A 22,924-nucleotide genomic window follows, 5' to 3' on the forward strand; every position below is an offset into this window, starting at 1 on the left:
GAGGAGTGTGTAAACACATAGTGAGTGAAGAAAGTGACTGAAGGAGAAACACTCATGGTGCATCATGGAAATCCCCCAGCAGCCTAGACCTATTTCAGCGTAACTAATGGAGGATTCAGGATCCAGCCCTAAATATATGCTTCATTAAAGAGGAAAGCTTTAAGCCTGATCTTAATAGTAGCAATAGTGTGGGGCCTGAAAGCTGAAGCTGAGTTCTACTTTTAAACACCCTAAGAATCACAAATAAGCCTGGAATCTGAGAGCAAAGTATTTAAAGAACCACCTCTTGCAGGTATTAATCATCAGCAGCAGTACAGCTTTTATACACCTTAATACACATCCAGACAAATTAGGTAAAACACTGGACTGCTCCTGTTAGGGGTCGCCACTTCAGTTCACCTCCCTCCATCTTACCCTAACCCTAGCATCCCCTTCTGTCACCCTCTACATTTGTATAGAAATATAGAAAATTAAAAGCATTTCTAAATCCTGACAAATGATTTTAAATACAGCTTAGTCCAAAAAACTAAATGTGTGAATGTTTAGCGTTTCTGTAGAGTCACTCTAATCTGTAATCCACATGTTTTTGAGACTGCACTTAAGTTTTCTATATATTTGTGTGTTTTTTTTAATGGTTCATTAATGTGAATGTGCACTCGTTTTAAAAATTTTTTTCAAAAAAGATACATGCCAAGATTTATACCGTTAACAAAAAGTAAGCAGAAAAATAAAATGATGTGGGAACAAACGTTTTAGTTTCATCCATCCACCTGTGGCTGTAGATCTTGAGATGGAGTACATCATCTACCAATCAGAGGGCTGTTGGTTTGACAGCTCTCCCACTCTGCAGGTTAGTTGATGTTAAAAGTGCTTTGGTGTAGAAAAAGCCTGTGTGTGAATGAGGCTTGCAGTAAGATAATGCTTTGAGTGCTCAAATAGAGCAGAAAAGCATTACATAAGTACCGGCTCATTTACCATCTTCTTAACCGCTCATCCAATTTTAAGGTTGCAGGACAGCTGGAGAAAAATCCACAAAATCATAGCAGCTTAAATCACCAGTGGGAAAATATTTTTTTTAATTTCACTTAATTTTATATATTTTCAATGCCCTGTGTAGCATAACATAATAACTATTTCTAGGCCTCCAAGGCATGCATATTGGAGCTTGGGGGGGGGGTAAAGTGCTTCACGGATACTGATAACTTGTAATACAATGACACAGGGTCTGTACCCTGATGTAGCAGGCAATGTGAAAATGCTCATCTTTTAGCCTAGCATGCAACCAAAGGTGCTGAATCCGCTGTGAGCCCTAAACCGCCGTCTGTGAGCCCCGCTGCTGCTACCCGGAAATATTACAAGGGCCGGAAAGGACCAATGTTAAGGGAGCACACGTCACTCACTTTTACCCAAAAATATTATCACCGAGCATCCTAATTTTTCTCGGCCGCCGAAACATCAAGCAAAAGCTCACTGACAGCGCAACATGTCGTAATCAAATGGCGAGGAGGCGGCTGCGGTACCCGTCGGCGTCGATTTCTTGGGGGGAACTGTGCAAGCGTTCACCCAGCTCAGCATCAGTGAAAATGGCTCTGGCTAACGACTGGAAAACAGCACGCAGAAATGGAAGCGGACGATAGCTAGCTAGGCGGTTAGAAGAAGGCGTGACAGGCCTCATCCGTCTGCAACTGTGCCCTGCAACTGGATGCGTAGGTAAACATTTGCCGATTATAGGTTACGCAGATGTATATGCTAACGCTAGCATCACAGTGTTAACGGCAGTCGGCGTGCCTGTATTTTTGTGGTTTAAAATGACGGCTAACATTAGCGGTCGGTCGGTTATGTGGTTTTGTAGACTGCGTGTGTGTGGCAGCAAACAGCTAAACACGCCGAGCCAGTGTAAAATACGATGCTAAGGAGAACCGTGAAGTTTTGCATGCAAGCGCTTCCAATGTTTTCTCTGTGTGTGTGTGTGTGTGTGTGTGTGTTTTTTTTTCTTCTTCCCCGCACTTTCCTCCAAATGTTAGCCAATACTATTTCAGGATGCCACCTCAAGTGCATCCGTTATAACTGGCGCCTGTAACGGACTGCTAATGTTTACACTGTACAGCGTCACTGTGTTAATTTGAGCATTTTCTGCCCTTCTTTACAGGATTGCCGAGGTGCATTATAAAATGAGAGGCAGTCAAATGTGCGATAGATTATCTTCCTCATCTGCCCGGGGAGCTCACTCCCCTCTAGCTTCATCGCATCAATTAGAGGAAACGGTAAGATTTTTTTAAGAGGTGAGCAAAGTGAGTGAATCTGCCGTAGACAGTTCATGTTAAGCCATCCAAGTATTCGAATAAATTGGAACAACTTCATACTATTTTTTTTATTGCAACGTCCATTTATGCCTACTTGTTTTAATAAGCCATGCAGATTGTGCCCATGCTTGTTGGTAGTGGAGGTTAGATTGGTTTAAGTTTATTGCTGCCCGAGGCACAAGAAAATCACATAAAGCGTAAAGAAGTAAAAATAAAAGTGCTAATAAGAAATATATGTATGTATCTGCAGATCAGCCACCCTGTTGATCTGTATTAAGGTACTATACACCTACTGTTGCTGTGTAATTACATCCATCATACCTGCTCAGGTAATTGATCATTACTATTAATCTTTTTAAAAACATTCCTTATGTATATTATAACCTGCTCATGGACCTTTAAGATTAAAACTAACATTTGAATTGTGTGATAATTGACACAATAACATTAAAATATCTAAGTCAGCATTGTTGGTTTTGTACATTTTGGGGCTAAAACGTGCATGACTTATTGCCAAATTTGAATGAAAATTTTATTTTTTTGCAAGGCAGTTTTATTTGCATTTAAATGATGGAATAGTTTAATGTTGGAAAGTGAAGTCTTGATAATTGGCTAACAGGCTCCCATGTGTCTAATGATTCAAGTTATACAGAAACTTATCTTTAAAAGGATTCTTAAGAGTGAATAACCTCATTAAATTAATTTGTATCTAATTTGCATCTTTGAAGTTTCTCTTATCACAAGGATTGAGTTCTACTGAAAACCCTGAAACCTTCTGAAATGCAGCCATGAGAACAAGAGCGATTTAATGAGTCGTACTAGTCCTGTGAAAAACTAAGTACACCCTTACTGTATCCATAGGAATTAAGAGGGTAAGAAGCTGTAAAAGCAGACATTTTGGCAGTTTTCTGGTCTGTCATTCAGGTGTGTGTTTACACATTGCCTGGTGGAAAACAAACACAGAGTATCAGCACAGACACCTCATACCAGCTGTCACGCACAGTGGTGAAGGGTTGAAGATTTGGGTTTGTTTTTCATGTACAAAACTTGGAGACCTTGCAGCCATTCAGTTGATGAACTCCTCCTCTGTATACCAAAGTATTCTAGAGTCACACGTGAGGCCACCTGTCCTTGGCTGAAATTGGGTCTTGCAGCACGATGATGATCCCAAGCACACCAGCTTAAAAAGGAAGGAATCAAGGCGTTGCAATTAGGGCTGCCACAAACGATTATTTTGATAGTCGACTAGTCACCGATTATTTTTGCGATTAGTCGACTATTAAACATTTATTTTGTGACCCAGAAAGAATAATAAGAGTAATATTAAAACTAACTAGCTGCCGCCATTGATGGAAACTGAGCAAGGCCACGCTATGAATTCTGGGATAGGTTGGGCTACGAAGTATACACCGACCCATCCTTCAAATCTGGGGAAATGAAGGGCGCATTTGTCAGCCGCATTTGTTGGAGTCTTCGAATTTGTACAGTCTTCGTCGTGTCGCTGTAACGTAATTGGCCTACAAATGCGGGCACAGGAGGATGCAGTTCCTAAATTTGGACACAGCTACGTTACCGGACACTGCGTCTTCTTCTTCGGGGTTTAATGGCAGCTGGCATCCTAGTACATGCAGTGCTGCCATCTTCTGTTTCAGTCTGTTATTACACTCTTAAATCCTACTACTTATTCCTGCGTCTTTTGGAATCTTACAAAGCTTCAAACGACGCGTCAGTGATTTTGATAGCCGACATAATCGTGACTAGTCGACTAATCGTGGCAGCCCTAGTTGCAATTGCCCAAAGTCCAGAGCTCAACATGATTGAAATGCTGTGGCACAACTTCAAGAGAGCTGTGCTTAAATGAATGCCCACAAACCTTAAATAAACCGAAGCCATATTGTAATAAAGATTGTGCTGAAATTTCTCCACAATAATGTGAGAGACTGATGAGCGCATACTGATGATTACTTAAAGTTATTACTGTTAAAGGTGGCACCACAAGCTACTGAATCATGTTGTGTACTCAGTTTTACATTTGACTGTACGTTTACAATAAACGCCGTCTCGTGTTTTCTTGCACTATGTAAAAGAGATTGCAATGCGAAAACTGTTACTGAAGTTGTGAATTCTTACAGAACACATGGTAAAATATAGCAAGAAGTGGCTAGTGTCTAAGTAGTGTAGGTTAAAAGTAATGCAAAATGTCTTTCTTGTTTCACCACTGGTGGAGAGAAGTCACTTTACTCAAGTAGTCAGTAAAAATAACATATAATCCGTGTCATGTAAGGCTTTAAGAAGTCAAAACAACCAGTTTTTACACACAGACACACCTGCTCTTAACCAGAACCAAGAAATCTGCTGTGTGATGTGGTTTTTCGTGGAACACTGCCACATGTCTCTCTCTCTCTACATCTTCCTGAGTAACTGTTGTTATTAGAGAGACGCAAATGCTGCATTCATAATGTAAAACACACGAGATTCTTCACAAACTGCTGCAGCATGTTAGGGTTAAAGGGTTAGATAAAAATCTGCCTAGTTTCATACCGTGCACCTGTAAGCATAGACACTAAAAATGCTTAAAAAATAACTTTGTCTTCTGTAGCAATTATGAGTCTAATAATAAAGGAATTGGCCTTTATGCAGCAATTCTAGTTGTGCTGCAGTCCACAAGAACTACATACCGGTAAGTCATTACAAATTGTAAAATGTTTAATGTATTTAATAGTTTGCTCACTAGCTGTGAAATGCTAAGCTTGATTTGTTAATTGATTCTTTTCCTAATACCAGTAGAAACCTTCACTTTTCCAGCCTAACAGCAGTAGTTGTATATTGGTCACATCTCAACTAAATGTTTCCATTTATAAGAAGTATTCACTTTAGGTATAAATGCCATATTTATTAAAAGTAAAGGCTACTTAAAGTCAGGTTGGTGGGTTGTGTCATCCTCACTATAGTCTGTGTATTGCTGCAGTTTAATCTGAGGCTGAGATTTAAGCATGTACAAATTCACCTCAATAAATTAAAGGACTGTTATAGAAGGGGCATAAGTGAATTTTAAATACATTTATAGACTGTGTAGTAATGCTATGACTTTCACTCCTGTTTGATTTTGTGTTTTCAGCTGTAGGAACTTCTTGGCTGAACACCGATGAGGAATCTTGCTTAGGTGAAGGAGCGCAGTAAAGGAAACAAGAAGTCGTCATTTGAACTGCTTCTCAATAAAAACTATTCTAAGCAAGTTTTAAAATTAGGTGGATCTTATCTACCTGCCAAAAGACACGTTTTACCGTCTGATCATCAGATTGTCGTCTCGGCTACCCCTCTCAGTTTGGAAGTAGTGCGTGGGCAGTGGATGATCAACAGAGAGTAGCAGCACCAGACCTAAACAATCTGGAGAGACGAACTTTTAGTTTTAAGCTATCATTTAAGTATTTCTTGAAAAAGAAGTCGTAGGTTAGTTTCACCCTTAGGGTTAAGTTTGTCTTTCACCAGTCAGTGGTGGGATCATTTTCGCCGCCCCTAGTGCTGGAGGTTTGGCACCTGCATCCCCATGTGCCAGTGAGTGGGAAATGTTCCAATTTGGAAAATACAATCTGGACATTATAGAGATGTTAAGTGGGCACCAGGCCCACCAATTCAAAGGCCTTGGTTTAGATCGGCAACTACAGCATCAGCAGCAAGTGCAGCTTCACCAGCATCAACTCCAGCAGCAGCAGCAGCAGCAGGCTGAGTCCCCTGGAGCTCTTCTGTCTGGACTTGGCTTGGGCCCCCTGCAGGGGTCTAGAGGTAACGCCTTTTCTGATTCTGCCTCCATTTTTGCCAAGATGAGTGCCCCTCCTCCCCCACCTTTACAACAACAGCCTTCCTCATCTCAGAGCTCTCGTTCAAAGTCAAGCAAGATGAGCAGCAGCAGCTCAAGCCATTCTTCAGGCTATCCACAGTTCCTGCGCTCTTTCCACCCGTCTGAGGCAGCACTAGCACAGGAGCAGTTACACCCAGGTGTAGGCCGCTTTGAGCACTTTGCTGGGGGAAGTAGCAGTAGTGGGAGCGCTGGGGGATTAGGAGGATTAGTAACATCAGCACCTCCACCCCCCCCTCCTCTGCATCCCGGCCTCTCTGTCCCCCAGGCATCACCTGGCCCCTCCTCTTCTTCTCCTTCCCCTTCAACCTCTGTGGCAACCTCTAATAACCCTTCTAGCAGCAGTGCAGTCAGCTCATTGGGACACCAGTTGGTTGGGGCCCAGTCTGATGCACGGAGCCTTCATCAACAGTTTAGTTGCATGTTAGCCGCTAATCAGTATTTTCTTTCTGGGGTGCCTGCTAATGCTAGTTTAGAACAGTTTCTTGTTCAACAGGGAACTCATAACCATTTAGGCATTGGCTTAAGTCAGACAGGCGGGGAGCCTAGTACTAGCCTTGCTCCGCCTCCTGCTTTGCACTCTTCTCACACTCATGGCCACTCTACTCCCCAGCCACAGCAGACTCCACAGCAACCACCCCAGCAGCACCAGCTTCCACCGCACACCCTTTCTCATCCTCACTCTCATTCTCATCCTCATCACCCTCTCCACCCAGGCTCTCAGCCCTCATCGCTGGGCGGCTTTGACTTCCAGGGCATTCCTGTACTATCGTCAAATCAGATAGCTTCTCTGATGCAGCAGGAAGCAGGTTTGCCCCTACCTTTGCCGCTTCATTTATCTTTGTCTAAGGATGACGGTAAAGGGGAAAGCAGCGGAGGTGGAAGTAGTAATAGCAGCAGCAGTAGCAGTAGGAGGAAGAAAGCTATGGCCGGCTATTTGCCACAGAGAAAATCTGACAACAGTAGTAGCAGTAGCAACCATGGGCACAGTAGCCACAGTGGTAATCCCAGCACTAGTAGTAACGGGGGGCTAAATCATGGTCAGCCGCCAGCTTTAATTGGGAGCGGGGTGGGTATGTCAAACATGGGTGGAGAACCGTCATCCCTGCTTGCCTCATCATCTTCATCCTCATCAGTAGTTTCTTCTTCCTCCTCCTCTGCTCCGTCTTCCACTGCTGCCTCAGTACTGGTTACTAATGATTCTCACCTTTCTAAATCTGATAACCAGAGCTCAATGCAACCCAACACCACAGAGTCTGACACAGAGCCAGTTTATAGCTGTGGAGAGTGTGGCAAAAGCTTCCCTCAACTTTCAAGCCTTCGCAGGCATATGCGCATGCATGAGCCAACCGCAGCAGGTACTAGCAATACTGCCACTACTGGCCCAAACCCTGTTCACATAAAAACACAGTCTGATCCAAGCCTTCCCCATTCGACCCAAGAACCTCCCCAACCCTCTTCCAATTCTTGTTCTAGCCCAAACAAAATATTTCATTGCCCTGATTGTGGCAAAGGCTTTAAGAAAAAAGGGCATCTCCTGCAACATGGTGTTATACACTCGTCAGCCCGCCCATATGGCTGCTCCACCTGCTCTCGGGCTTTTAATCGTAGAGAGTCACTGACACGGCATGAGAAGATACATGAGGAAAAGCCATTCCGATGTCCCGCCTGTGGTCGTGCCTTCCGTGAGAGCACCTCTCTACTCAACCATGCTGCCTCAGGCACCTGCGGCAAGCCAGGTAGGGGACCCAAACAACGGGGCAGCAAGACAGGAACTGATGGTGAGGACAGAGTCGAGGGAGGGGGTGGAGGAGGTAATGGAGGAGGGGGAACTTATCAAAGCAATAGAGGGGTTATTTATGGGAAAACTGAGGAAGAGGATGGTGTAATCATTGTGAGGGAAGGAGAACCAAAATCAGGTTTAGGATGTGATGGTCTGTTTCATTCTGGAAGGGGAGGGAATTCAAATGACAGGGACAGAGCAGATGGTAAATACCCCACTGACTACTCTCGGAATCGTTACACAGGCTACCATGATGACCACCGTTCTCAAGGTAATCCATCTCCATGCTACTCTGGTGCCTCCCCATGTGGAAGTGGGATGGCGGGCCCAGCTCTGAGAAAGGCACCCCTGGCGCCAACACTGCATCCACATTCACAGACCCACAACCAGCACCACCATCCGCAGCAACAGCCCCACCTGCCCCTCTCTTCTCTACTGGATGACTCAGAAGATGATGTCACTAGCTCTGTGAATAATGCAATCTCTGCTATAACAGCAGCTAGTAACAGTGGAAATAGAGGGGATGACAGGGGAGACATCATAGGAGGTCTGCTAGGTGGTCTTGGTTTAGGACCTCTGGGCTCACCTTCATCCACATCTGGTATGGATAAGAATTTCAGAGGTGGTGGGAGTCAAGAGGCTATGACCAGCAACCCGCAGAATCCTACTGCCAAACCAAAACGTCCCCGCAAACCAAGAGCTAAGAAAGATCCTGCAGCTGGCGGACAGCCCCCCAAACGTAGGCAGTACACCCCCAGAATGGGCCCCAGTGGGCTCCCACGCACTCACCTCTGTAGTGTCTGTGGTAAGGGATTTGCACGCCGCGAGACCCTGCGCAGGCACGATCGCATCCACACAGGAGAGAAGCCCCATCACTGCACTGTTTGTGGGAAGTATTTCAGAGAAGCTTTCCACCTCAGCAAGCATCAAACAGTCCACTCCGGGGCAAAGAATTACAAATGCAGCATCTGTGGGAAAGAGTTTGGTTACTCCCAGAGCCTCAGGAGGCACAGTAAACTCCACCAGAAAGGGGAGATGGAAGAGGTGCCCACCACACCGGCTCCAGAGAACCTTAACAGCTTTAACCCAAATCCTCAATGTAGCGTGGCCCAAGACCGGAGCCAGAACCAAGCACCAAGCACCTCCTCCTATTATCCCTACTCCCAAGACGTCAAGCCTCAAGACACCAACCCCCAGCCGCAGCCTCCTCCCCCACCCCAACCACAGCCCCCGCCGCCACCTCGACTCTACACCTGCGCTATATGCTGGAAGTCGTTCCGTCACCACTTTCACTTGACTGCCCATCACCAGACGGTCCATGAAGGTGGGGGTGAAAAGCTCTTCTGCTGTGAGGTGTGTGGGAAGGCGTTTGCTTACTCTAACAGCCTCACTCGACACAAGCAGTCTCAGCATGGCATGACCCGCCCTGAACAGTCTAACCCACAAGAAAGCAACAGTGGGTCTGGAGACAACCGAGGTGGGAGTGATGTTAATCAGTCAACCTCTGAGAGTGAGGCTGCCACGAATGCACTGCTTCAGATGGCACCTTCCAACGAAGGCCACGGAGGGCAAAGTCTAAGTGTTGTCACTCATAGCCACCAACAAGCACCCCCACAGCCACCAGTTGGTTATTCTCCCCTCTTTTATGATGCTGCAGCTACTCAGTCTTCTGCCTCTGCGGCACCAGCTTACTCTCAGCCACTTCCTCCCAACTCTACAGTCATGCCCCCGCAACACCCGCATTCTCCAGCCGGAGTTAAAGGAGAACACATATATCCAGCTGGATCCCGTAGCCGAACTCTTCACACCACGGCCCCGTTCCAGCCCCTCACGGAACTGCCCTCCACTGAACATCATCATCTGCATCACCATCATCATCACTCCCACCATCATCCCCATCATCAGTCAGGCACCCAGCCCCACCAAACCCTCGACTGCGACGTCCAGTCGTCACACGATGACATGAGACGACACAAGAAGAAGAAAAAAAAGTCCAACAGGAGAGATTGGAAGGGAAATAAATGGGAATCTCAAGATTTAGTCAGATTTGATGAAATCAAACGAAAGAGAAAGATCAGTTGTACAATAAGAGGGCAGTTGAATAAAAAACAAGGCTCTCTTCGTTTGACAATTAGGCGAGGAGGAGGATCAGGTGGTGGTGGGTATAAGCTTGTCAACACTGGTGGAATGAAAGTGCAGATCCTGTCATCTCTCAAAGTTCCTGTGAAACGTTTTGGCTGTCCGATATGCCCCAATTCTGTGTTTTCCCGTAAAGCGGGGCTGCTTGTCCACATGGCAGTTAAACACCCACAAAAAGCCTTGAGCACTCAGGAGCGACTTAGGTGCAGTGTGTGTGGGAAGCAGTCTTACAGGCCTTTGGCAGTCTTCATTCATCGGGCTTCCCACCGTGCCAGAGGGACTTTCTCCTGCCGACGCTGCTCAGCTCGCTTTTGGAATGCTACCCTTCTTCACAGGCACAAAGTGTCCTGCCGCCGCAGGGCTAAAGGACTGCAGAGGGGAGATGCTAAGAGGCTGAAGCTTTCAAAAAGACCGGGAGAAAGACAGACCCGTGAGGGTCATGAGGAGATGCCATTCCTACAGGGACCATACAGATACTGAGCTTCCTGGTTTCTGAAGAGAGTGGCATACAAGAGGGATGTTTCAGTTCTAAAATAGGAAGTGAGAGAAAAAAAAGGGACTTGAAAAGGCATCTGCTGCCTTAAGGAAAATTTGCCTCGTGTCTCTGTTGCATCTACTCTGCTGACTATTAGAATGAGTGTGTTAACAACTACTGTAGAGTGTCCTATAAAATATCTCCAGAAATTCTTCCAGATTATGTTGGAAGGTGTTTTCAAAGACGTGACTGTTTCCATAGGATCATTAATTAACCCCTTAAGTGCATTGACACTATGCTTGGCTGACACTGTGCAGTTACTAGAGCAGTTTAGGTGAAATGACCTGCTAATGTATCTCTTACCCATAACTAGAAGCCCCGCTACACCTCTTGCTGTATGATAAACGTCTCTGCTGTGTATTTTGTCTTGTTGTTGTTCAATTAGAGGCTCTGAGGATTTTTTAAAAATGTAAAGTGCATTTATTAGGAGTAGGGACACGGGGACAAAGACCTTTGTTGATAGTTTGTCAGTGCATGTTTGTTCTCTGGTCAAGTTTTTTGCTGAGGTTGTGAAATCACTCCTACAGTATGTGATGGTTTATTCAGTATATCCCCAGAAGTTTGTAGTGTAAACCTGATTTGAAAGTTGCTCTATATTCCCTAGTGATTTAATCACACATAGATAAAATGTCAACGTTGCTGGTAATTAGCATTACAAGGACCCCTCTCCTGCCAAAATGACGAAAAACTTACAAGAAGCCTTGCTTATGATGTTCACTTTACTTCATTTATTTGAGATCTTCCTAGCTTTTATACCAAGAGATTGAAAACAGGTTAAACAAGTGGACTGTAACACATGTTTATCTCATGTTATTTGTATGCTCTTTTTAGCAGTGATTATTTCTACAGTACTTCACAGTGTGTTAAAACAAGGACCTATCATGATAGAAACAAATGTAATATTCCATGTATTTATGTGTGTAACCCAATCAGTCTTCATGCCAATCTTATACTTACCCCTTCTACCTTTTTACTTTTTGCTGAGCTGCAATCATATTCTTACTGTTAAGCCTTGTTTTTTTTTCTTTTAAAGAAAAATAAGTTCAAAATACATCTTGTCACTTTATTCACACATATGAAATGTTCATACCCCTGTCAAGCCTTGTTTTTTTTCTTCTTCTAAAGAAAAATAATAGTTTTAGTAGATTTCTATCACATTATTTACTGAGAAGTCAGTAGTTGATTATATTTCAGCAATGAATAAACCTTAAGTGTAATTATTTGTTTTCCTTTCATTTCTGATTCAGAGTTACTCACTGCAATATCCAGGAAATGGTAAAAACTGCTAGTTATCGAACATGAGCGAGTTGTTTCTGAAAGGGCATGTAAAGTGCATTTATGACTTGATGTGAAAGTCAAGGATGACGTTCACATGAATCTTTGGATTAAGTGGTTATCAGCATGTAGGTACACTAATAAAGCTCATTGAAGTGCTTAGACTTACTAATGTTATCAGCCAAGTTCCTCCAGGATGAAGAATGTTTTTTTACTGATCAAAGCTTGCACATATGACTGTTGTGGGGAGAAAAAAACAAAAAGAAAACTCACTTCTGGCTCCACAAGATGGCAGTAAGCAACTCATTTATGGTGTGCTCTTGGCCTGGTGGGGATGAGTGTGGCAGTCACATGGATTTTACAGCGATAGGGGGTGGACTGGAGACGCTGGTGCTGTGTGGCTGTCTGCTCCAGATTAATGAAACAAAAAAGATTGTTGTAGCGACCAGATTCAGTAACCCATAGTTAATTTAAAAGCACCTTTTCCCCTCTGGAAATTAATGTGGTTTATAAGCAGATTTCTGTGCATTCTGTGCATTTAATTTTGCATAAATTGTCCGCAGATATATATATATATATATATATATATATATATATATATATATATATATATATATATATATATATATTTAATTTAAGAACTCTTTAAGTGTTGTGAGGTTTAATTCATGCTGATGATCTGGCTTGCTTGCAGACACAAAAAATGATGATTCATCCACTCTGATATTTTTTATGTGGGGGTGACACGTGGTTATAATCTTGGGAGAACACAGCTGGACAAGACTGGAGTCTGATAGGTTAATTCGGAAAAATAATCATTAAAAAAAAGGGACTCTCGGGACAGGGCTGAACACAGGGCTGCCTCCTCCTCCTCCAGTGCTCCTGCCTCCAGTTGCATTCACTTATTTATTTTCAGGGCATATTGTTCAAATGCAATTACTCGATGCGTCTTTTGTATGCTGGTCTGTCTGTAATCTATTTACGTCAACTTCTGCATGTCTAACTCTGGAGGAAAAAAATCAAAGGGGATGAATTCCTGCTGCACGCATTGTTTTGCATGTGCTTTTCAACTTGTACAGTAGACAAGACAACCCTCGCGCTTTTTTTGTATTTCGAGCTGCTCGGTCTCACGCGGCAGTAGCATGCACCGGGAGGGAATCCGAGCGGGCGGGCTTGTCCGACCTATTTCTGCCCAATCGGCTCCGGCGCAAGGGCGGAGCAGCAGCTCTCCGCGGGCCTATCAGTGCCCGAGCTGTGAGCAGACGGGCCTCGTCTCCGCGTGCCTCATACACGTGAGCCTGAGCTGCTATTGTACGCCGGCAGGCAACGTGCAGAAGCGTTCCTCTCGCCTGAAAAAACGGCGCACTCACGTTTTCCGTGGATTACAAGGAAGCTGGAAAAGTCATGCAGCAGTGCCTGAATATTAGAGAAAGCCAAATTATGCTCCAACGGAGAGCGCGAGCCTAAGCGCCATTAACCCCCAGCTTACAGCACAGTTAGCTGTTTCTCATGGTTTCTTTCCCATCACCATGGTGACGCTGAGACTAATTTACATATTTCCTGCTTCTTGTTTGATTTTTATTTTTTTTACAAAAATAATTGTGGTTGTACCTGTCGGGAAAAACAACACAACCTGCTGCTCCCCTCGAGGTGTGGCACGAGGGGTAGGTGTGTCCTCATAAATAATTTAGGCGAAAATTGAGAGATCGGTTAAAGCCGGGCCCCGCCCCTCTCTCGAGGTGTGACGTCACGTGAACTGCCCGTGTCCATTCCAGCTGAGAGAAAGAGAAACGGGAGGAGGAGGAGTACGTCGCGCGGCCCAAACACAGATCCGAGCCCGTGCGCCCGTGACTGGATCCACCGGATGGAAAAAAAAAAGTACAGACAGAAAGAGGAAACGACCCCCTCCAGCCTCTCCAACCACCCCCTCCCCACCGAGGGACAGCAGAGCGCGACAGCAGAGAAGCAGCAATACAACTTGTCATCTGACCACGTACAGCTCGCGTCGCTGGCTGTTTGTTTTTTAATGCTCCTCTTTCTCCACGACAGTTTTGTTTTGACGGAGGAAGTCTCTCTCTGCGATCTTCTTTCATTATTATAAGCATTTCTTTTTAAATTACCGCACCACTAACTCGGGATATCGCTCTTCAAGTTTTTACTGTAATATTTTTTCTTGTGCGTGCAAAGTGTGTGTGCGGAATTTTCACGCCTTTGCAGTTTTATTATGGACAGTATTCCTAATCAGATGGTCTGACTGTCCCTCCCACACTGTTCTCCGAGAATAACAGCTTCATCTACAACATCCAAAGGCAATGGAGTACTTCGAGGAAAATATTTTTGCAGGGAAATAAAGAACTCTTTATATCTACAAGTGAAAGGTAAGAGTTTGCGTGTGTAATTTAAACTTTCTGACATAATGCCATGCCAATGTCATGACTGTAATTACAATATAACAGATGCTCTATTCTGCATAGATAAGTCTCAAAACTACCTTTTTGTATTTGCCCACCACCCCACCCCTCCTGTGCTCACAGCCACAGTCATCCAGCCTGCTTGTCCCATTGGTAGGTACTCCTGTCAGCTCGCCTAGCCCTTTCAAGTGCCCCAGGTGTGTTTCTGCGACCCGTCTGGTCCAGGATGTCCAGGCAACTCTCCCAGCTTCCGACCCCAGACCTCCCAGCTGGGGCAAGCCCACAGTTTGGAAGCTGTACTCAACCTGGAGGCTCCCTGACAGGGGGGCACCTCAACTCTATGGCAGGTCTGAAATCCCTCCTGCAGCACCCCATGAAAGGAGACCAGCGTTTAAAGAACTCATGCGATTCGAAAGGTGAGACCCTTCTGTGAATTTAATTAATAAAAGGTCAAAGTGTTGCTTTATCAGCATAATCTGCCTTCTTCTCTACGCAGTGGAAAAGCATGGATAAATCTTTTCCATCCACTATTACTGTTGTATAAAAATATGTACCACTATTAGTAATTTTTCATATGTAAAGGCCACAAAGGTTTCATGCCCCAGGACATGTGCTCAGGATGACTCCTCAGTGACCATGGCCAGATGAGCTGAATTATAATCCCTGATGCAACTTCAAATTAGGATCTAGATTACACTGGGTGATAACATGCTTTGGTTTAGCTGTAAATCTAAACCCATACAAGCATGCGTTCTGGGTGCGTTTTCTCTGCCAAATGTATCCCTGGCTATTGTGAGATTTGTTCTGGAGTTTGTGTATACGTTATGACAGCAAATCGGTTTTGGCTGTTGGTTAATGCTGCAATTCAGCTACCATCTGGGCCCATCTGTGTTTCTGTGTGTGATTGTATGAGAGATAGGCGGAGAAGGGGATTTTGTAGAAGTGCCATTTAGTTCTGTGCAAATATGAAGAGCTGATTTTTAGCATAAAGCAGCCGAAGCGTGAACTATCCCAAGGCCACCTTCTTGTCCACTGAAACCTGTTAAAGTGACACCAAAAGTAAGCATCGTCATTTTTATATTCCACTAATAAGTCTGCTTTTTATTCCCATCTGGCAGACAAAGACAGACTGGACCTCGATGAGGACTCCTTGGGAGTGTGCCCAATGAGGAATGGAAGTGGAATAGTCAACAGTAATAGCAGTAATGGCTGTGGAGGAGGTGGAAATGGAGGAGGAAACTTCAACCAGTTCCTGGGGCCTCTTTTGTGGGATCGCACTGTGCCTGCGGATGGGGGCCTCTTCCAGCTTCAGTATATGGACTTGGAGGAGTTTCTAACTGAAAATGGAATGGGCAGCATGCACAACAACAATAACAACAACAGCTCCTGTTCAGCCCAGATTCCCTCACAGAGCCCGCAGTCAGCTGTGCCCAACCAGAGCTCCCAGTGCCTACCACCCTCATCCCCACCTGGATCTTCATCCTCACCACCTTCTACCTCTTCTTCTCCATCTCTCATCGGTCTGGAGGTGGCTCAGCCACAGAATCTTCCAGGAGGAACTGACTGCCTGCATGGTGAGTTGACTAATATCGACTAGTTTGTTATGGCCAGTGCAGAGACTGGTTATTATCTAGGGATTGTCAAGATCACCTCACAGCAACAGTCGTGGAAAATGGTTTCCAAGCTTTTCAGAGTTGACAAAGTTTCACCTGCTGCTGGTCGACTAGCAGACCTTTCGGTTTAATAACAATAGTTGTGATGTAAACAGGGTTATGTGGAGTGTGGGCTAATGATTCAGGACTTCAACTGTTCTTGCTTCACAGTGACTATCATGGCAATCAAACATTTCGCTGTCCTGTGGGGTCAAGCTGAGGCCGTGAGATCACATGGTTATGTAAACAAAGTAAGCTTTAAAAAGAAAACAGAGTTTAAAATTTGCACCTTAACCATGAAACCATGACCATTTGGTTGCATGGCTGCAAGGTAAAAACTGATTGGGAGAAAAACAAAAAGCTGAAGAGCAGTGAAGAACTTGAAAAAAAAATAGGTAAAGCAAAATAAGGAGTCCTGAGCTATTTGATGAATCAACTTCATAGCTATGACAAGAGAGTTTGGTGTAGTTTGGCATGTGATCTGTGCACTGCAGTGTACAACACAATCAGCATTCACTCCCGGCCAATAATGATTGTGAAGCAGGGTCAAAACAGTACACAGAGAGAGAGAGAGAGAGAGAGAGAGAGACAGCAGTGTGTGTGGAGTGTTTGCGGTTGCGTGTCTTTAAATCTCTCCCCACTTCACACGCCACAGCCATGTGCACGCGTCATTACACGTGCAGAGGCTGGGAGTACTGGAGTGAGAGAACTAGAGGCAGGGCCAGCAGACGTGTAGGAGGAGTCCACAGAGGAGAAGGAGGGGGGGGGGGGGGGGGGACAACAGGAAGAGTTTCCCTGTGCCTGCTGGACTTCACACCGAACATATGATCACCAGTGAATGACAATAAGTGCACTGATATCAAGAGGGGAGCTTTATACTTTATGGGATCTTGACTGAAGACCTTTAATTCACTCCTTCAGTTACAAAGCACTCGTTCATAAACTCCGATAAGACATTTATACTGCATGATAAAGGCTTGTGCATTTTGATCAATGTCCCTTTGTTTAAAGTCTTATAATTACGTCTAGATGCTATTTGCCTCCTTTTAATGCTAAACTGCAACATCACAAATGTACTCACAAAATATCAGACGGCCTAACGATGAACAATTATTAGGTAACCAAGGAGAATGACCCCTGTTTACCTTCGCAACGGTTTTGGGCTTTCTTGGAATGCTGTTGTACAAGTTCTGGAAAGTGTGAGGGCACATGTCGGGCCATGTAATCAAAAATGAAATCCTGCTGTTATTTAACGGTGGAAACATGTGAACGAAAAATGCACCAAATCTCCTTGGCAAATCTGCGTTCCAGAGCTGCCCGAAAGTCAGAGGTGAGAGGTAGCAGTAAACTGCAGGGTCTTTAGGTTTTCACTCCAACAAAGCACCACAACAGGTGGTGGCACTACCTAGTTCCTGCTGTTGGGTTTAAGCAGCACGACACTCGGTTAACCATATCCACAAGAGCTTTCAGCAATACGTAGATCTGACTGCTGATTGTGCCCCGGTGCATCTACCACTTTAAATAGTTTTATTATAGTACGGAGGCATTGCCAAGGGAGTGTGAGTGAACAGTGTTCACCTGGTGTCAAAATATGGCCTCACATTACCTGTCTATTATATAGCCATTACTCATGCTGTAGGTTCTGTTATACTACAGATCCACAGGTAATATAGTTAGCAGCTGGCAGCACATACAGACCAACAACCTGCTGGCTTGTTTTTTTTATTAAACTACATTAAATATTCATTATATTCACCCTGGGTTTGATATTTGTCCATATTTGGGAGGCTGCAGTGCTGTGTTAAGTAGATACCTTGTTAGGTATCCAGCTAACACATAGAGGAGCTTTGAGTCAAGTTGACATCTCTGTTAAATTGCCTCACTTGCATGTGGACAGGCTTATACATTCACAACAAGGATGATGACTGAGCTGTCTGGATTCACATAGAAGTTTAATGGAGGCTTGTGCTCTTTGAAAGAAAAGCCAGTCGAGTAAGGTGCATTGGCCCTACAGGGGGGTGGGCTGGCACATCACCCTATACCGGCCCCACTTAAAGAAACTGGATTGGAGAGGAGGGAGAACACATTATATAACATTTCCGCTTATAGATTTTTCTATCTGCATTTGTTCTGGTTGTGAGCTTTGGTCCACAAGTACATTTTCAGCAGTTCATGTGATAAAATTTGTCAAGGTTATGCTTTGGGCCAAGAGGTTTTGTGTAGTGGTGATTGTGTGTTATATATTCTTAAAGCCTGTGGACCAGAGGATTCACATCAAGACTGTGGTTATGTTTTTATTTTATCAGTAGCACACTCAGTGGGACATATAAAGAACTAATTTGATGTTAGTTTCCCATTATCGACAGATGCATAATAAATTATACAGATGGGTAAGAAATGAAGAGGAAATCTGCACCCATTTCTGACATGGCACAGCTTTTCTGAGAGGTTACCTTTATCTCATGATGAAGTCTTTCCACCCTGATAAAAAGATAGATAGTACCTCCATCCATAGAGGTTAAAAGATCAGTAATCAGATCTCAACAAAGTGAACACTTGTTTAAAAATAATGAAATGCTTTCCTCCATTACTGACAAAACAAATAAGGGTAAATATTGAAGAAAAAAAAGTTTCCACTCCCCCATTAGTGTATTAAAGATGTGGGTAATCTGTGCCAAGGTGCATTGAAGCTATGTTTTTGGCACAAGATGGCTAAAATCTTACTGAGACAGCTAGCATTGGCTTTCAATTAATTAATTTAGGTATTGCTTTAAACAGCTTGTTGCTTAGTTACATCCACAAATCTGTGCACTAAATATTTGTAGATTACATGATTGAATTATATTGCATTTGCTATTGTAGTATACTTTAAACATTACCTTGACTATGAAATCTTTTATCTGCCAGTGAAAGCTCACTGAATACCAGCCAACTCTTGGTTAAGGCCAAAGCAATGTTTGTTTTTATTAACAATGTAGCTCTCTGCTGCCATCTGGTGGTTATCATGGAGTGCTGCATATTGTTTTTTTTATTTTTGTGGCTGATCTGTCAAAAAGTGTCAAAACGTCTTCCACTAAAACTGTCAAAGTGTTTAGTGTACTTAGGTTTATCTTCTTTTTAATTCTAGGGAGTCAAAGGAGAATGAATGACTCCTGTGAGTCACCCTCTTCTTCCTCTTCATCCTCCTGTCCGCCTCTGCTCACACCCACTGGGAATGGGCCAGATGTGATTGGAATGTTTGACATGGATTCTTCAGACATGGCTATGTCCAACACGTCGGAAGAGCAGAACTTTGATCCGCGAAGGCACTCCTTCAGCGAGGATGAGCTCAAGCCCCAGCCAATGATCAAGAAGGCACGCAAGATCCTGGTACCCGATAACATGAAGGTGAGGCTGCTGAGGTATTCACAGCATTGATGCAAGTGGCTTACATGCAGTTTATGCCCTGAGACTGAAGTAGTTTGAAAGCAGATAAATAGTAATTAAATCGGTTATTTTAAAAATTTGTATCGAATGATTTTAATGTCATAAAATAGTGAAAATGCCATCTAGATTTACCAGAGATAAAGCCTTGAGAGGCTCAAATGGTTAATACACTGTCCACATTGTTTGAGATTCATTTATCCGATGACTAATGGGGCAATTATCCAGCTATGATCATGGAAAATGATCAGTTGAGGAAAATACTGGCGAGAGCTAAGCTGTTTACCTGATATATTTATTTTTATCAGAAATGAGCACACGCCTGGGTCTGCATTTATATTTTACATTGTTAGCGCTTCAGTTTAATGAAAACAGTGTAAAAGGCAGAACAGTTTCACAATGAGGGCATCCGATAATGGACAAGCAACAAACACAGGAGCTGCAAAATAAAAACAGAGATTACATAAACAAAAAGCCCAGTATAAGTTATAAGATTGATGACTTGTAACTGAGTATAAAGAATCATAAACTGTGCAAATCCTCACTCTGTAGTTTATGGAAGTCCATAAAATATTCTACAGCCAGAAAAAAGACAGCAATTCAGTTTTTAGCAGCTGTGTGTGGCACATGCAGGTTGTTTGCTTACTTTATTTGCTGTCAGACAGTAACCAGTAACCAAATTCTGAGGATGTGGTATGCAAATAAACAACAACGACAAAGAAGTGTCTTTTCATTGCCAAACACCCACATAGCTGTAGAAGTTAAGCTAGAAAAAACACTACACACTTCTTAAGAAACAAATCAGAACACTCACTGATTCTTTTCTTTATACATTTTATACCTAATAATCGTGAAATTCCCCAATAAAAATAAGTGGATTGCATTGGTGGATGCTGAATAATCCATATGTGCTGTTTTTTTTCTTCGGTCCTTTTGTAGGATGAGAAGTACTGGAGCAGGAGGCACAAAAACAATGAAGCGGCAAAGCGCTCCCGGGACGCCCGCCGTCTCAAGGAGAACCAGATATCAGTGCGCGCCGCCTACCTGGAGCGAGAGAACGCCGCCCTCCGACAGGAAGTGGCCGAGATGAGGAAGGAACTGGGCCGGTGTCGTAACATACTTAGTAAATACGAAAACCGTCTCGCTGACCAGTGATGGCAGCGCGGAGAAGAATTAGGACGAGGAGAAATATAAGCTGGATTCAATCTAAGACTCTGAATTTCTGGGGTAACCTGATGGACATAAAGGGGGTCAAGCTGATTATGATTATAATGATGATGATGATGATGTTGATGATGAATGTATAAGACGAGGAGAAGGTTTGTGCATTGAAGCTCAGGTGTCTTGTTTCGTTGAGGTGTCGGCTCTTAAAAGTGGCGGACAGAGAGAATAATTTAACAGATGAAAGATGTGACTTTTAAGAGTTTTGTTATTGGAGAATTGTATATTTTTATAATACTTCAGAAAAATTAGAGGGAGAGCAAATTACAGAATAATTTTGTATATTTTCTACATGATGGGGACACAGAGATGGGGGAAAGCTGCGGTAAATATCTTTTTATCATAGTTGAGTCAGGAGATGCTTAACAGGTTGTCAGCCATCGATGGTTTTGTTTTTGTTTTTTTGTGTTTATAATTATAGCCAGGATGCAGCAGCAGGGTTGAGAAGGCATGTAACAATTGTAATATAGAGAGCAAAATTATCTTAAAGACGTGTAGTTCGACATTTTGTGGATTTTATTCAAGCACTTAATTTGTTTCCTTTTATGTTTCTGTCACTGGGGATGCTTGAGGGAGACAGAATGAGAGACACTATGTATACAGCCCAGCTCTATCCTCTTGGCCAGTCTCGTATATTATTTTCTATTAGAACAACGTCACCCCCCCTTCCCCCTTCTAACAATATTAGCTCTTTTTACCTTGGTTTTAACTTTATGAGACTGGTACATCTTCCTCTAGCCCATATTTCTGTGTATTGCTCTTTTACTTTTTCACTATCCCAGTGGAAGTGCTTTCAATCTGCTCTGGTGTTTTTAGATATTTCCCGAGCCTGTGGAAGCCTGTTGTGATGCCCTGGGTAACTCTGCTCCTCTTCATCCTCTCTTTGAATTGCTCCCCTGTTTCTATATCCGATGTCTCTATTTCTGTCTGCTCCCACTTGCAGGCAGTCCTTTGACAGTTATGTGCAAACTCTTCCCAATGCATTTTGTCTTTGTGACTCTCTTGCACCTGAAAGGTGCACAGAGCAGTTCAATCTCAGTGTTGTAACATATTCTGCAGTAGTAATCAATCGTCCCTGTAAAAACACACGTTGTTACTTTACTGAACACACTTTAATTAGCATTATTACAGGGGTGTGGTGGGGGGAAGGGAGGGGAATTGTTGTGTATATTGGATAGGCCTCTACTATTTTGTGTATTTGATGTATTCCAGGAGATGGGTTGAGTACCCCCATTGAGTGGAATGTGTTAATTTCTCAGATTTCTGGGAGAAATAAAAGCCAAAATGTTGATCCTATGTCGATCCACGAAACTTGTTGCTATTTAGTGCTTTTTCAATCCTGTTATTGCTCCTTCCTTTTTACTGTATCTATGAACTTCTCTGTGTACCCAACAACACCTACACAGGGGCATGGTACACTATGTTATGTTCCCTGGGGGAGGGACGACTAGTAATAGTGTGATTTTAATCCTCCAATGACCATGATGAGTAGTTACCATTACAACTATTATTATTGTTATGATTATTATGATTATCCCTCTTATTGTTGTTGTTCTGTATTATTGAATGTTTTTTTTTCTTTCTTTGGATGATCTGTTGCACCTTGAAACATCTTTGATCTTCAGTGTTCCTCAGAAAGACTTTTCAAATGGAAAAACAAAACAAAACAACCCCAGTCTCGGCTATTTGCACCTGTCTTCGGACCCACATCTATCCACTTCTTCTACAGAGACTTCTGTTTTCTTTGACCGGGGATTTCACAAACGTGGCTCAGTAACTTGAACATGATGTTCACTCAGACCAACTTGACCTTTCATCATGACCGTTTTCTCACCTGTGCATGGACTGTGCACACTACTGATACGCTCCTTGTTGGTTTATCTGCCTTTATCACCTCATTCAGTGATTGTTTGCTCTCCTAACAGGATTTTAGTCTCCTGTATCTTCACCGATGTGGTTGATAACTCTTATAGTGACTCTTAACTGATCAACTGCCCTGCTGCATCAGTAGTGTCGATGATGCCCAGCCCACCAGTCAGTGCTGGTTGTTTGGATGTAGTATGAGATTTCCTCCCCCCCCCCCCCAAAAAAAAAAAAAACACAAATAAAAGATTGTTCTCATTAATCACTGCGCTGTTTGTGGTTGCTTCCAAGTAATCCAGAATTGAATCAAAGCCCAGTTTTGAAGGCAAGACGACAAAGGTTAAAAATTCAGGGTTTTTTTTACTTAAGCTGATAACCAGACTGTGATACGTGGTGAAATGCACCATGTTGTTTTGATATCCTCCCTGTTTGTTCACATTGTGTACATTCCTTAATTGGCAAA

General features: G+C 43.4%; 2 protein-coding genes across 11 annotated transcripts; both read left to right on the forward strand.

Moving 5' to 3' along the window:
- Positions 1-1,327: 1,327 nt before the first annotated feature.
- On the forward strand, positions 1,328-12,100 carry LOC308405300 (uncharacterized protein). 9 transcript variants are annotated; one of them, XM_080895831.1, is made up of 5 exons: positions 1,328-1,710; positions 2,150-2,264; positions 2,554-2,632; positions 4,944-4,983; positions 5,422-12,100. In XM_080895831.1, the coding sequence occupies exon 5, from the start codon at positions 5,870-5,872 to the stop codon at positions 10,559-10,561; it is 4,692 nt and encodes a 1,563-aa protein (XP_080751957.1). In that variant the 5' UTR covers positions 1,328-1,710; positions 2,150-2,264; positions 2,554-2,632; positions 4,944-4,983; positions 5,422-5,869; the 3' UTR covers positions 10,562-12,100. The 9 variants fall into 9 exon arrangements, with proteins under 9 accessions (XP_080751957.1, XP_080751956.1, XP_080751952.1 ...); XM_080895830.1 differs by having other exon boundaries at positions 2,150-2,632; XM_080895826.1 differs by having other exon boundaries at positions 4,944-12,100.
- Positions 12,101-12,525: 425 nt separating this feature from the next.
- On the forward strand, positions 12,526-22,673 carry dbpb (D site albumin promoter binding protein b). Of its 2 annotated transcripts, none has more exons than XM_080896504.1 (5): positions 12,526-14,269; positions 14,426-14,718; positions 15,421-15,876; positions 19,082-19,341; positions 20,317-22,673. In XM_080896504.1, exons 2-5 carry the CDS (start codon positions 14,529-14,531, stop codon positions 20,530-20,532), a joined length of 1,122 nt encoding a protein of 373 aa, XP_080752630.1. In that variant the 5' UTR covers positions 12,526-14,269; positions 14,426-14,528; the 3' UTR covers positions 20,533-22,673. The 2 variants fall into 2 exon arrangements, with proteins under 2 accessions (XP_080752630.1, XP_080752631.1); XM_080896505.1 differs by having other exon boundaries at positions 14,460-14,718.
- Positions 22,674-22,924: the final 251 nt, after the last annotated feature.

The sequence above is a fragment of the Rhamphochromis sp. 'chilingali' genome, assembly GCF_963969265.1.
Source record: "Rhamphochromis sp. 'chilingali' genome assembly, chromosome: 11".
Lineage (NCBI taxonomy): Eukaryota > Metazoa > Chordata > Actinopteri > Cichliformes > Cichlidae > Rhamphochromis > Rhamphochromis sp. 'chilingali'.